This window comes from Nicotiana tomentosiformis, chromosome 1 (assembly GCF_000390325.3).
Source record: "Nicotiana tomentosiformis chromosome 1, ASM39032v3, whole genome shotgun sequence".
Lineage (NCBI taxonomy): Eukaryota > Viridiplantae > Streptophyta > Magnoliopsida > Solanales > Solanaceae > Nicotiana > Nicotiana tomentosiformis.
Window position 1 is genome coordinate 34,427,231 of NC_090812.1, and position 16,333 is coordinate 34,443,563.

Genomic DNA, 16,333 nt, shown 5'->3' on the forward strand with positions numbered 1-16,333 from the left:
CCAAAATGCATGTCATGATCATTAAGGCTAGTTACCTCATTCAAAAGAAAACGAACAAAGCCTCTTCCTTCTTCATATATATATATATATATATATATATATAAAAACCTCTTCATTCTATCCTTCCTCATGAAGGCATCTCTTGTAAATATTGTTTCTTCGCATCATTATATCCTTTTCTTTGAGTCAGTCCTTGTCAAAACAAGTAAGAAAGGATTTCAAAATCTGCTATCAGCTTTTCAGTTTCACAAAGCAAATTCTGGCCAGAACATTCAAGATAACATTATCGGAGAAGTAACATGCACATACAGTTGTTACAGTCGACAAGTCTTGAGGATTCGTGCAATACAAAGGTTTCCCGAAAGATATTTATGTCTGCCTACTTGTTAAAAACAAGCAAAGAAAAGACCGCAAGATTGATTATGGGTTCCCTGTAGTACTGAACAGAGACTGTGAAGTGTGCACATTAAGGAAAAAAGCACATACCTAGTTGTGATTCTCTCTGACAAATAAATTGCTCGAAAAGTAAGAAGCCATTCAAGATATCAGAAAAGGTGACCTAAGCAAAGATCTCAAGTTGGGATAAGGATAATTGAGCCACAAACACAATCAGGGTTGGTACAGAGAGCAAAAGTCACTTGAAAGCAACAACAGAGTGTATCAGCAGTGTAGCCAACTACCAATACAGTCGGTCTTCCTGAAGCGAATGCGCACAAAGCCTAGCTGCCAAAGACATCAAGGCCACAAACTGACCACCACTTTGAAAACTCATAATTTTTCTTTATCTGAAGCAGGAACAAATCAGCGCATAATGGGGATTCTCAAAGGACGAACGTCACAAAAGGTAAGTTTCTCAAAATCTCCATTTTCTTTTATTTTCAGCATCAGTTACTACTATTCACACCTCCCATTTTCGTAGCTTAACTTAGGTAGAACCTTTTTGCCTAGGGGATCCAGCTCATAGTTCCGGATAGAAGTACTCTTCGCTCGGGATATTTTATGTAGCTTAACCCAGGTAAAACCTTTTCACCTAGGGGAATCCAGCTCATAGTTCCGGGTAGAAGTACTTTTTGCTCAAGATGTTTTTTGTAGCTTAACCCAGGTAGAACCTTTTCGCCTAGGGGGATCTAGCTCATAGTTCCGGGTAGAAGTACTCTTCGCTCAGGATGTTTTACGTAGCTCAACCCAGGTAGAACCTTTTCGCCTAGGGGGATCCAGATCATAGTTTCGGGTAGAAGTACTCTTCGCCTAGGCTTGTTTAACATAGCTTAACCCAGGTAGAACATTTTCGCCTAGGGGGATTCAGCTCATATTTCTGGGTAGAAGTATTATTTGCCCAAGTTTGTTTTACGTAGCTTAACCCAGGTAGAACCTTTTCACCAAGGGGAATCCAGCTCATAGTTCCGGGTAGAAGTACTTTTTGCTCCGGATGTTTTATGTAGCTTAACCCAGGTAGAACCTTTTCGCCAAGGGGGATCCAACTCATAGTTTCCTGGTAGAAGTACTCTTCGCTCAGGATGTTTTACGTAGCTTACCCCAGGTAGAACCTTTTTGCCTAGGGAAATCCAGCTCATAGTTTCCGGGTAGAAGTGCTCTTCGCTTAGGATGTTTTACATAGCTTAACCCAGGTAGAAATTTTTCGCCTAGGGGGATCCAGCTCATAGTTCCGGGTAGAAGTACTATTCCCCCAGGTTTGTTTTACGTAGATTAACCCATGTAGAACCTTTCTGCCTAGGGGGATCCAGCTTATAGTTCCGGGTAGAAGTACTCTTCACTCAGGATGTTTTACGTAGCTTAAGCCAGGTAGAACCTTTAAGCCTAGGGGGATCAAGCTCATAGTTCCGGGTAGAAGTACTCTTCGCTCAGGATATATTACGTAGCTTAACCCAGGTAGAACCTTTAAGCCTAGGGGGATCAAGCTCATAGTTCTGGGTAGAAGTACTCTTTGCTCAGTATGTTTACGTAGCTTAACCCAAGTAGAACCTTGTCGCCTAGGGGGATCCAGCTCAAAGTTTCGGTTAGAAATACTCTTCTCTCAGGATGTTTTATGTAGCTTAACCCAGGTAGAACCTTTTCGCCTAGGGGGATCCAGCTCATAGTTCTGGGTAGAAGTACACTTCGCTCAGGCTATTTTACGTAGCTTAACCCAGGTAGAACCTTTTCTTCTAAGGGATCCAGCTCATAGTTCCGGGTAGAAGTACTTTTCGCTCAGAATGTTTTACGTAGCTTAACCCAGGTAGAACCTTTTCACCTAGGGGGATCCAGATCATAGTTCTGGGTAGAAGTACGCTTCGCTCAGGATGTTTTACGTAGCATAACCCAGGTAGAACCTTTCTGCCTAGGGGGATCCAGCTCTTAGTTTCGGGTAAAGTACTCTTCGGTCAAGATATTTTACGTATCTTAACCCAGGTAGAAACTTTAAGCCTAGGAGAATCAAGCTCATAGTTCCGGGTAGATGTACTGTTCGCTCAAGATGTTTTACGTAGCTTAATCTAGGTAGAACCTTTAAGCCTAGGGGGATCAAGCTCATAGTTCCGGGTAGAAGTACTCTTTGCTCAGGATGTTTACGTAGCTTAACCTAGGTAGAACCTTTTCACCTAGGGGGATCCAGCTCATATTTCCGGGTAGAAGTACTCTTCGCTCAGGATGTTTTATGTAGCTTAACTCAGGCAGAACCCTTTCGCCTAGGTAGATCTAGCTCATTGTTCTGAGTAGAATTACTCTTCGCTCTGGATGTTTTACGTAGCTTAATTCAAGTAGAATCCCTTCGCCTAGGGGGATCTAGCTCATAGTTTCGGGTAGAAGTACTCTTCGCTCAGGTTGTTATACGTAGCTTAACCCAGGTAGAACTTTTTATCCTAGGGGGATCCAACTCATATTTCCGGGTAGAAGTACTTTTCGCTCAGGATGTTTTACATAGCTTAACTAAGGTAGAACCCTTTCGTCTAGGGGGATCTAGCTCATAGTTCCGGGTAGAAGTACTTTTCACTCAAGTTGTTAGTAGCTTAACCCAGGTAGAACCTTTTCGCCTAAGGGGTTCCAGTTTATGTTTTCGGGTAGAAGTACTTTTTGCTCAGGCTGTTTTACGTAGCTTAAATTAGGTAGAAACGTTTCGCCTAGGGGGATCCAGCTCATATTTCCAGGTAGAAGTACTCTTTGCTCAGGTTGTTTTACGTAGCTTAACCGAGGTAGAACCTTTTCACCTATGGGGATCCAGCTCATATTTCTAGGTAGAAGTACTCTTCGGTCAGGTTGTTTTACGTAGCTTAACCCAGGTAGAACTGTTTTTCCTAGGGGATTCAGCATTTTTCAGTAATATAGGGCGCCAACCCCTGGTTACATTTCATATCAATAATATAGGGCACCAATCCTTGGTTACATTTCATTTTCAGTAATATAAGAATCCAAACTTTGGTTACATTTTCTTTTCAATGTTACAAGGCACCAATCCCTGGTTACATTTTCTGTTTAGTAATACTGGGCGCCAACACCTGGTTATATTTCTTTTCAGTAATACAGGGCACCAACCCCTGGTTATACTTCCTTTCAGTAATACAAGGCATCTACCCCTAGTTACACTTCCTTTCAGTATATACAGGGTGCCAACCCCTGGTTACATTCCTTTTCGGTAATACAGGGCATGAACACCTGGCTATACTTCCTTTCAGTAATATAGGGCGCCAACCCCTGGTTACATTCCTTTTAAGTAATACAGGGCACCAACACCTGGTTACACTTCCTTTCAGTAATACTGGGCGCAAACCCCTGGTTATAATCCTTCTCAATAATACAGGGTACTAACCCCTAGTTATATTCTTTTTCAGTAATACAGGGTACCAGCCCCTCGTTACATTCCTTTCGATAATACAGGGTACCAACCCTGGTTACACTTATTTCGGTAATACAGGGTACCAACTCATGGTTACACTCATTTAGGTAATACAGGGTACCAACCCCAGGTTAAACTCCTTTCGGTAATACAAGACACCAACCACTGGTTATATTTCCTTTTCTGTAATACAGAGTACCAACCCGTGGTTATATTTCCTTACCAGTATCAGGATACATCAATCCCTAATTGTGTTTTGCGACATAGGGTCACCACTCCCTAGTATCCTTACCAGTATAGGGTACACCAATCCCTAGCTATATTTTCCAACATAGAATCTACACTCCTTAATTGAGAGCTTAAATGCAGGGTACACCACTCCCTGATCTCCTTTCCAGTATAGGGTATACTAATCCCTAGCTGTGCTTTCCAACATAGGGTACACTACTCCCTAGTTGATTTGAGCTTAAAAGCAGGGTACACCACTCCCTGACATCTTTATTAATATATGTTACACAATTCCTTAGTTGCATTTCTCCAACATAAGGTACATCAATCCTTAGTTGAGATATCATTTTGACAAGAAGGGTACACCATTCCAAAAAAAAAAAATCAAAATCATCTTCATGTTTTCTCAGGGTACACCATTCCCGACTGAAAACTGTTACAATAACTCACGAAATTTTCCTATTGAAAACTGGGGCAGAAATATTTCGTTTGTTTGTTTGTTTTGGTGTCTGAGCAGGTTTTACCTCGAGACACAAGGTTCGAGATGACCAAAAGAAGAATTCTCAATCCAGAATAAAGAAAAGAAAAGAAAAAGAAGTGAATCCAAAATGCAGAAGTGGATAAAAAGATGTGAACTGCTCAATACATAACCGAAGTCACGAGCATTGCATTTCCCGTCTTCATCATAAGTGGCCGTAGAAAAATGAACTGGCACCTGCAGCTAGCAAGCATCAAGGTTCAGATCAGAGTCTGCGTGAAGAACCAGTCAAGATTCAAGATAAAGTTTTAGAAGACTTATAAATAGGAATCTAGTAATTCATAGCTGATAAGATTGTTTAGTATTTTTTGATTTTGATGTAATAACAGGATCACAGATCGGATTCTCGATGGAACCTCACTCGACTCTCCAACTCAGCATTCCATCATTTTTCTTGAACTACACGCGACTTCATTCCCTTATAACCCGGGATATGTAGGATGTCCAAAATCAGGACTCTGTTGCACTCTTTTCTATTATCTTTTACCTTTTGAATACTGGTATAGCCAAAAATTAGTCATATCGCTCATATTTTCTTTGCCTGAAAACTCTTCATGTTTCCAAGCAAAGAGAGGCATACTGTGAGTACCTAATTTTTGACTATGCGTGAATTATTTTTCACTCATCTCACCAATACCTAACTTCCCACTTCCCACTTCCCACACTCTTACTCTTTAATAATTCACACTCCCACTCTCTCTAACTAATATAAATACATACAACAAAAAGTCAAAAAGGGGAGGAGAAAATCAAAAAGGGAGGAGGAAAGTCAAAAAGCGGAGGAGAAAAATCAAAAAGGGAGGAGGAAAGTCAAAAAAGAGGGGAGAGAAAACATAGGGGATCGGGTAAAAGTGAGCTTTTCTCTTCCTTTGAGAAAAAAGTAGTGGAGTTTTCCTCTATTTTCTATCCGAAAATGCTGCACTCAACCACCCCAAACCAGTCGCTCTTTTTAGTCCAGAAAATATACCCTTTTACCCCTGAAACGAAGCTAAAAAATACAGCTGAAATGTCCCCAAAACTCAGCTGAAAAATGCCATAAAAATCAACAAGAAAACAACCCATTTTTTCAACAAAAATCAGCTGCGAAAATAGCCAAGCAAAAGCTCAAAAAACGGGCAACAATTTTCAGCCATTGAAAGAGCTAAAAAATGCAGATGCTGCTGCTTATCTTTTCATGGAAAAAATGACCTCCCTCAGCCTGAAAACCAGTTGAGAGCTCATCTAAATATCATCTCTTTTCCACCCCAAAACTGACCACGAAACAGCCAACAAAATACGCTCAAACCGGCCTTTAAAGTACCATTTTTAATCGAGTCGAGGTTCCGGTGCGGTCTCTTGTCGCGGGTCTTGTTCGGGTTCTTTTTTCGGATGTAGCTTCGGGGTTTCATGTATTTTTGATGATGATGGAGCTTTATGTTTGGATCTATTGAAGAGGCTTATTTGTTGAACGTAAAGGTTCATCCTTACCATTTTTTATTGAAGTTCTTTAATCGTTCTATTAAAATTTGTTTATTGTTCATGAATCCTTGTCTATGTGTTTTGCTTGTCTTCTGTTGATGCCATGAGCATAGGATCTCTTTGAATGTCTCATTGTGAATTAATTTTGTTTAGAATATTGGGGAAGGCAGTAGCTGCGTGGATATTGGCCATATGATTTTGGGGTATCAAACAAAAATAATGGGCCATGTGTTTGTTTGGCAGCAATTAATAGATTGTGGGTTTAAGCTAGTGGTAGTATTAATTGGCCATAGAAATTTTAATTAATTTTTATCCTTAGTTTGTTCTATTCCATGTTATTAACTAGTATTTAATATTATGCATATAGTAATGTGCTTTTAGCCTATCCCTCATGTTAGTGTTTAAACGGGTCTACTAGAAACATGTTTGGCCAAATGAATTTATTTTGCTGGCCTATTTTCCCTATAAATCAATATAAAATATAGTAATTTTTCTTAGAGTAATAACGTATTAATAATCCTTTATCATGATTGCGGATTTGCTTGCGTAACGCTGTTATGGCAAAATTAATAAATTTCATCTCAATCACGCATTCGCTTGCGTAGTGTGGTTACGATATCTTATTTTATTCAAAACTTCTTTTAATAATTCTAATAATCAAGCATTAAGAGCGGATATATAAAATATGGAAATTCATTAAAACACAGTTTGTTCAAAAATAATATAAGCAAAATATAGTCAATAAAGCGATTGTGCTAGAACCACGGGACTCGAGGAATGCCTTACACCTTCTACTCGGTCAATAGAATTCCTTACCCGTACTTTATTTTCGTAGACCAATAATTATAGAGTCAAACCTTCCTTTGACTAGAGATTCAAATAAAAGGTGACTTGGAATACTAAAAATCAATTCCAAGTGGCGACTCTAAATGACAAAATAATCCCTATTTCAGAATTGTCACTTTAATTGGAAAAACTCTTTAACCCACTATCCATATCATATATCTCTTTTGGGGGTAAAAAGGGGTGTGACATTAATTGTGTGACTTATGTTGCCTAGGTATACAACAAAGCTCGAAGGTTCAAAGATATCAAATCTACCGATTGACCGAGTATATCCGATATAAGTTCACTACCGAAAGTTCAAAGGGAAACCTACTTATCCAGATACAATTAATTCTTACATGTAAAACACACACGCGTCCGTGCATTCCTTTATTTTATAGCCATTCCCCATTCATGTGGGGGATTGTTGGGCTTTTAAGCTTGGTTTAGCTTAATTTTAAGCTTGGTGTAGCTTAAAGAGGGTGAATGGAAAATGGAGGAAAAATAAAATATTTGAGTTTTTCTCCTTGACAAAGGGACATTGTCCCATATTGGAGAAAGAAACGGCTTTTGATGAGTATATATACAATTGCTCATCTTCTAGCTCTTAAAAAGTTAAGAAGAAGGCAAGCCTCGCGCCGCCGTCATCGTCGCTCGCTCGACTTTGGCTTTGGATTTGGATTTGGATTTGGTCAAAAATTGATTGATTAATATTTTTGGACAAAATTTCTTCTAATTATTTAATTAATTAATTAAATTAATTTACGAAAATTCAATTCGGAATAACCCATGACCTGCAACCCGGTCCGGTCTGGCTCATTTTCTTTCCCGAATTATTTTAAATCCGTTTTTTCTGTTTTTCCCGCAATATTTCAACAAATATATTTCCACCTGTTCCAACAACTATGGCTTTTTCTGAAAGGTTGCAAACCTTTTCAGAAACATTGCCAAATGGTCTATAAATATGCCTTGAATCCCAGAACATTTTTTAGTGTGTTTTGCGATCATTGAGTGGTTCGAAGTTCACCAGAGGTTTTGATACCAATACGCTGGTGAGTTAAATCGTTCTATCTTGGGAGGATAATATTCCAACACCTAGGGTACTTGAGGAAAATAATTTCTTTAAGGACACACTGTGCATTCAGTGGGCTCGATTTATTCTAATATTATTTTTCCAGAATTTATTTTGTAAAACTGGTTCTACTAACTTTCTGTTTCTGTTTCTATTTCAGAAAGTTTAATAGTTTTTATTGTTTATTACAGTAATATAGAGTGAATAACAATCTAAAGAAAATTATATTATTGTATTTTGTATTCTGTTTGTGGAGATTAAAACCTATGTGGTTTTATACTCCTTCTAAATTTTACTATTCTGACTTGAAGATATAAAAACTTCATCAGAGTATTCAAATTCAGAAACGATTTAAAGTACATAAAAACTTCATCGTTTTCTGTGAAATAAATATAAAAACTTTGGTTTTTTATTTAATAAACGTACTGGTTATTGCTAATTATAGTATTGTTTACCCTTCTGTTTTATGTCATTAATTGAACTCTTCTGTTATTGACAGTGAGAAATGGCAATTGATAACGAAAATTCATCTACGACTGTTGCGGCAACGACGATAGCCTTGTCAAGCCGAACTGTTTTTCCCCCGGCCGAAAAACTGGAGAAATGTTCTGGAGCCAACTTCAAAGGATGGCAGCAAAGGGTGTTCTTTTGGCTTACCACACTTGGTATACAGAAATTTACTAGTGAAGAACCTCCACTGCCTGCTGCGGACATGCCGAACAACGAGAAATTCAGTATTGTTGAGGCGTGGAAACAGGCAGATTTTCTTTGCAAAGGCTATATCTTAAGCGCTTTAGAGGATGACTTGTACAATGTGTACAGTGCGATGAATACTTCGAAAGAATTATGGGACGCACTTGAGAAGAAGTACAAGACTGAAGATGCATGCTTAAAGAGGTTCGTGGTTGCCAAGTTTCTAGACTATAAAATGATAGACAGGAAAACTGTTGGAACCCAAGTTCAGGAGCTTCAACTTATTTTTCATGACCTTATTAATGAAGGTATGGTCGTGAATGAAGCATTTCAAGTGGCTGCAATGATTGAAAAATTGCCTCCTTCATGGAGAGATTTCAAGAACTATATTAAGCACAAACGCAAAGAAATGAAGTTGGAAGATCTTGTGATTCGTCTCAAGATTGAGGAAGACAATAAAACAGCCGAGAAGAACTCTTGTGGAAATTCAACGATCATGGGAGCTAATATCATTGAGGAGACTGCTCCAAAAAGTAAGAAGAGAAAGAGGTCTTTTGGACAGACAAAGGAGCAGAACAAAAATAAATTCAAGGGTAGCTGCTACAATTGTGGAAAGACTGGTCACAAAGCCCATGACTGTCGTCTCCCGAAAAAAGATAAGAAGAAGGGACAGGCCAACATAGTGGAGAAGAATGATGACATAGATGATTTATGTGCAATGCTTTCGGAATGCAACCTAGTTGGAAATCCGAAGGAGTGGTGGATTTACTATGGAGCCACTCGACATGTTTGTGCTGTCAAAGAAGCATTTGCGACTTACTCTACTGTTGGTCCCAAAGAAGAGCTTTCAATGGAAAATACTGCAACAACCAAGATTGAAGGTTATGGAAAGATATTCCTGAAGATTACTTTTGGCAAGGTATTAACGCTCAACAACATTCTTCATGTTCTTCTTATTTATTGGAGTCAAATAATTTATGGCATATTCGTTTAGGACATGTCAATTACAAAACCTTGCGGAAGTTAATTAATTTAGAAGTATTGCCTAAATTCGAGGGTAATAAATCAAAATGTCAAATATGTGTTGAATCTAAGTTTGTAAAACATCCTTATAAGTAAGTCTATTGAAAGGAATTCAAATCCTTTAGACTTAATTCATACTGAAATTTGTGATATGAAGTCGACACCATCTCGAGGTGGGAAAAAATATTTTATTACTTTTATTGATGGTTGCGTTTGATATTGTTATCTTTATTTGCTTAATAGTAAGGATGAAGAAATTGAAGCATTTAAGCAATACAAGAATGAAGTGGAGAATCAATTGAATAAAAAGATCAAAATGATTAGAAGTGATAGGGGTGGAGAATATGAATCTCCGTTTGCAGAAATATGTTCGGAATATGGAATTATTCATCAAATTACAACACCTTACACACCTCAATCCAATGGAATTGCGAAAAGGAAAAATCGGACATTAAAGGAAATGATGAATTCTTTATTAATAAGTTCTGGATTACCACAGAGTGTGTGTGTGTGTGGGGGGAGGGGGAAGCAATCCCTACAGATAACCGAATACTCAACAGAGTACCCCACAGCAAAATACAAACTATTCCGTATGAAAAATGGAAAGGAAGAAAACCCAACTTGAAATATTTCAAAGTGTGGGGGTACCTAGCAAAGGTACAAGTTCCTTTACCTAAAAGGGTTAAAATCGGACCAAAAACTGTAGATTGCGTTTTCATTGGATATGCTACAAACAGTAAAGCATGTCGGTTTTTGGTTCATAAATCTGATAATCCCAAAATTCATGTTAATACGGTAATTAAATCAGATAATGTTGAATTCTTTAAAAGCATCTATCCGTATAAAACTGAATGCGAGTCGTTAAGTGAAAGACCTAAACGGCCTCAGGAAGAACCAAAGAAAAAACTCCAAGTATAGAAGATCCAAGGCGTAGCAAACGTCAAAGAACATCTACTTCCTTTGAACCAGATTTTGTGACATTGTTGCTTGAAAATGAGCCTCAATCTTTTAAAGCAGCTATGTCATCTTCTGATTCAGCGTTTTGGAAAGAGGCAGTCAATAGTGAGATTCAATCAATTTTGGATAACCATACATGGGAATTGGTTGATCTTCTTCCGGGAAATAAGCCTTTAGGTTCGAAATGGATCTTTAAATGGAAAATAAAAGCTGATGGCACTATTGAGAAATATAAGGCAAGACTTGTTGTCAAAGGTTATATACAAAAGGAAGGCCTTGATTACTTTGACACTTACTCACCAGTAACGAGGATAACATCTATTAGGGTGTTAGTGGCACTAGCTGCCGTGGATGATCTTGAAATCCATCAAATGGATGTTAAAACAGCTTTCTTAAATGGACAATTAAAGGAAGAGATTTACATGGAACAATCTGAGGGTTTTGTGATTCCTGGTAAAGAAAAGAAAGTGTGCAAACTTGTTAAGTCGCTTTATGGACTTAAACAAGCACACAAACAATGGCATGCTAAATTTGACCAAACAATGTTGGCAAGTGGGTTTAAAATCAACGAGTGTGACAAATGTGTTTATATTAAAAATACTCCAGGACATGAAGTCATTGTTTGTTTATATTTTGATGACATGTTGACAATGAGCAAAAACATGGCGGAAATAAATGCTACTAAGCGCATGTTAGCTAGCAAATTCGACATGAAAGACTTAGGAGTTGCTATTGTGATCTTAGGAATCAGAATTCACAAGACTCCACAAGGTCTAGCATTATCACAGTCTCACTAAATTGAAAAGGTACTTGACAAGTTTAAGTATTTAGATTTCAAAATTACCAAGACTGCAATTGACGTGAGTTATGCACTTCAAAAGAATGAAAGTAAAAGTGACTCACAACTGGACTATGCAAGAGTATTGAGAAGTTTTATGTATATCATGAATTGTACGTGACCAGATATAGCATGTGCTATTAGTAAACTGAGTCGGTTTACCAGCCTTTGCAAAGAAAATCTGCCTATTTCCACGCCTCAACAATCATGAATTTATCGTTGTCCGGCATGTCCGCAGCAGGCACTAGAGGTTCTTCATTAGTGAATTTCTATATACCAAGTGTGGTAAGCCAAAAGAACACCCTTTGCTTCCATCCTTTGAAGTTGGCTCCAGAACATTTCTTCAGTTTTTCGGCCGGGGAAAAAACAGTTCGGCTTGACGAGGCTATCGTCGTTGCCGCAACAGTCGTAGATGAATTTTCGTTATCAATTGCCATTTCTCACTGTCAATAACAGAAGAGTTCAATTAATGGCAGAAAACAGAAGGGTAAACAATATTGTAATTAGCAATAACAAGTACGATTAATAAATAAAAAATCAAAGTTTTTATATTTATTTCACAGAAAACGATGAAGTTTTTATGTACTTCAAATCGTTTCTGAATTTCAATACTCTGATGAAGTTTTTATATCTTCAAGTCAGAATAGTAAAATTCAGAAGGAGTAGAAAACCACACAGTTTTTAATCTCTACAAACAGAATACAAAATACAATAATATAATTTCCTTAAGATTGTTATTCACTCTATATTCCTTAAGGATTAGAAAACCACACAGTTTTCTGGTCAAAGATTGATTGATTAATCTTTTTGGATAAAATTCCTTTCAATTATTTAATTAACGAAAATTCAATCTGGAATAACCCATGACCCGCGACCCGTTCCAACAATATTTCAACAGAAATATTTTCACCTGTTCCAACAGCTATGACTGTTTCTGAAAGGTTGTAAACCTTTTTAGAAACAATGCCAAATGGTCTATAAATATGCCTTGAATCCCAGAATCTTTACTTACAAAATTTTCTTATTATCTTTTCCTTCTTCTTCTTCTTCTTCTTCTTCTTCTTCTTCTTCTTCTTCTTCTTCTTCTGCACAATATTTTTTAGTGTGTTTTGCGATCATTGAGTGGTTCGAAGTTCACCAGAGTTTTTGGTGCCAATACGCTGGTGAGTTAAATCGTTCTATCCTGGGAGGATAATATTCCAACACCTCGGGTACTTGAGGGAAATAATTTTCTTAAGTACACACTGTGCATTAGGTGGGCTCGATTTATTCCAATATTGTTTTTCCAGAATGTTTCTGTTTCTATTTCAGAAAGTTTAATGGTTTTTATTGTTTATTACAGTAATATAGAGTGAATAACAATCTTAAGGAAATTATATTATTGTATTTTGTATTCTGTTTGTGGAGATTAAAAACTGTGTGGTTTTCTACTCTTTCTGAATTTTACTATTCTGACTTGAAGATATAAAAACTTCATCAGAGTATTGAAATTCAGAAATGATTTGAAGTACATAAAAACTTCATCGTTTTCTGTGAAATAAATATAAAAACTTTGGTTTTTTATTTATTAAACGTACTGGTTATTGCTAATTATAGTATTGTTTATCCTTCTGTTTTCTGCTATTAATTGAACTCTTATGTTATTGACAGTGAGAAATGGCAATTGATAACGAAAATTCATCTACGACTGTTGCGGCAACGACGATAGCCTCGTCAAGCCGAACTGTTTTTCCCCCGGCCGAAAAACTGGAGAAATGTTCTGGAGCCAACTTCAAAGGATGGAAGAAAAGCGTGTTCTTTTGGCTTACCACACTTGGTATGCAGAAATTCACTAGTGAAGAACCTCCAGTGCCAGCTGCGGACATGCCGGACAACGAGAAATTCATGATTGTTGAGGCGTGGAAACAGGCAGATTTGCTTTGCAAAGGCTAGTAAACCGACTCAGTTTACTAATAGCACATGCTATATCTGGTCACGTACAATTCATGATATACATAAAACTTCTCAATACTCTTGCATAGTCCAGTTGTGAGTCACTTTTACTTTCATTCTTTGGAAGTGCATAACTCACGTCAATTGGAGTCTTGGTAATTTTGAAATCTAAATACTTGAACTTTTCAAGTACCTTTTCAATGTAGTGAGACTGTGATAATTCTAGACATTGTGGAGTCTTGTGAATTCTGATTTCTAAGATCACAATAGCAACTCCTAAGTCTTTCATGTCGAATTTGCTAGCCAACATGCGCTTAGTAGCATTTATTTCCGCCATGTTTTTGCTCATTGTCAACATGTCATCAAAATATAAATAAACAATGACTTCATGTCCTGGAGTATTTTTAATATAAACACATTTGTCACACTCGTTGATTTTAAACCCACTTGCCAACATTGTTTGGTCAAATTTAGCATGCCATTGTTTGTGTGCTTGTTTACGTCCATAAAGCGACTTAACAAGTTTGCACACTTTTTTTTCTTTACCAGGAATCACAAAACCCTCAGATTGTTCCATGTAAATCTCTTCCTCTAATTGTCCATTTAAGAAAGCTGTTTTAACATCCATTTGATGGATTTCAAGATTATCCACGGCCGCTAGTGCCACTAACACCCTAATAGATGTTATCCTCATTACTGGCGAGTAAGTGTCAAAGTAATCAAGGCCTTCCTTTTGTATATAACCTTTGACAACAAGTCTTGCCTTATATTTGTCAATAGTGCCATCAGCTTTCATTTTCCGTTTAAAGATCCATTTCGAACCTAAAGGCTTATTTCCCGGAAGAAGATCAACTAATTCCCATGTATGGTTATCCAAAATTGATTGAATCTCACTATTGACTGCCTCTTTCCAAAACGCTGAATCAGAAGATGACATAGCTGCTTTAAAAGATTGAGGCTCATTTTCAAGCAACAATGTCACAAAATCTGGTCCAAAGGAAGTAGATGTTCTTTGACGTTTGCTACGCCTTGGATCTTCTATACTTGTATTATTTTCCTTTGTTTCTTCCTGAGGCCGTTTAGGTCTTTCACTTAACGACTCGCATTCAGTTTTATACGGATAGATGCTTTTAAAGAATTCAACATTATCTGATTCAATTACCGTATTAACATGAATTTCGGGATTATCAGATTTATGAACCAAAAACCGACATGCTTTACTGTTTGTAGCATATCCAATGAAAATGCAATCTATATTTTTTGGTCCGATTTTAACCCTTTTATGTAAAGGAACGTGTACCTTTGCTAGGTACCCCCACACTTTGAAATATTTCAAGTTGAGTTTTCTTCCTTTCCATTTTTCATACGGAATAGTTTGCATTTTGCTGTGGGGTACTCTGTTGAGTATTCGGTTATCTGTAGGGATTGCTTCCCCCCCCCCCCCCCCACACACACACACTCTGTGGTAATCCAGAACTTATTAATAAAGAATTCATCATTTCCTTTAATGTCCGATTTTTCCTTTTCGCAATTCCATTGGATTGAGGTGTGTAAAGTGTTGTAATTTGATGAATAATTCCATATTCCGAACATATTTCTGCAAACGGAGATTCATATTCTCCACCCCTATCACTTCTAATCATTTTGATCTTTTTATTCAATTGATTCTCCACTTCATTCTTGTATTGCTTAAATGCTTCAATTGCTTCATCCTTACTATTAAGCAAATAAAGATAACAATATCAAACGCAACCATCAATAAAAGTAATAAAATATTTTTTCCCACCTCGAGATGGTGTCGACTTCATATCACAAATTTCAGTATGAATTAAGTCTAAAGGATTTGAATTCCTTTCAATAGACTTATAAGGATGTTTTACAAACTTAGATTCAACACATATTTGACATTTTGATTTATTACCCTCGAATTTAGGCAATACTTCTAAATTAATTAACTTCCGCAAGGTTTTGTAATTGACATGTCCTAAACGAATATGCCATAAATTATTTGACTCCAATAAATAAGAAGAACATGAAGAACGTTGTTGAGCGTTAACACCTTGCCAAAAGTAATCTTCACGAATATCTTTCCATAACCTTTAATCTTGGTTGTTGCAGTATTTTCCATGGAAAGCTCTTCTTCGGGACCAACAGTAGAGTAAGTCGCAAATGCTTCTTTGACAGCACAAACATATCGAGTGGCTCCATAGTAAATCCACCACTCCTTCGGATTTCCAACTAGGTTACATTCCGAAAGCATTGCACACAAATTATCAATGTCATCATTCTTCTCCACTATGTTGGCCTGTCCCTTCTTCTTATCTTTTTTCGGGAGACGACAGTCAGGGGCTTTGTGACCAGTCTTTCCACAATTGTAGCAGCTGCCCTTGAATTTATTTTTGTTCTGCTCCTTAGTCTGTCCAAAAGACCTCTTTCTCTTCTTACTTTTTGGAGCAGTCTCCTCAATGATATTAAATCCTATGATCGTTGAATTTACACAAGACTTCTTCTCGGCTGTTTTATTGTCTTCCTCAATCTTGAGACGAATCACAAGATCTTCCAACTTCATTTCTTTGCGTTTGTGCTTAATATAGTTCTTGAAATCTCTCCACGAAGGAGGCAATTTTTCAATCATTGTAGCCATTTGAAATGCTTCATTCACGACCATACCTTCATTAATAAGGTCATGAAAAATAAGTTGAAGCTCCTGAACTTGGGTTCCAACAGTTTTCCTGTCTATCATTTTATAGTCTAGAAACTTGGCAACCACGAACTTCTTTAAGCATGCATCTTTAGTCTTGTACTTCTTCTCAAGTGCGTCCCATAATTCTTTCAAAGTATTCATCGCATTGTACACATTGTACAAGTCATCCTCTAAAGCGCTTAAGATATAGCCTTTGCAAAGAAAATCAGCATGTTTCCACAACTCAACAATAATGA

The 16,333-nt window shown here is 37.3% G+C and overlaps 1 protein-coding gene across 1 annotated transcript; it reads left to right on the top strand.

The window, feature by feature from the left end:
• Positions 1-5,395: 5,395 nt before the first annotated feature.
• On the top strand, positions 5,396-9,637 carry LOC138905491 (uncharacterized). Its single transcript, XM_070194017.1, has 2 exons — positions 5,396-6,050; positions 8,450-9,637. The coding sequence occupies exon 2, from the start codon at positions 8,456-8,458 to the stop codon at positions 9,635-9,637; it is 1,182 nt and encodes a 393-aa protein (XP_070050118.1). The 5' UTR covers positions 5,396-6,050; positions 8,450-8,455.
• The last annotated feature ends 6,696 nt before the right edge of the window (positions 9,638-16,333 follow it).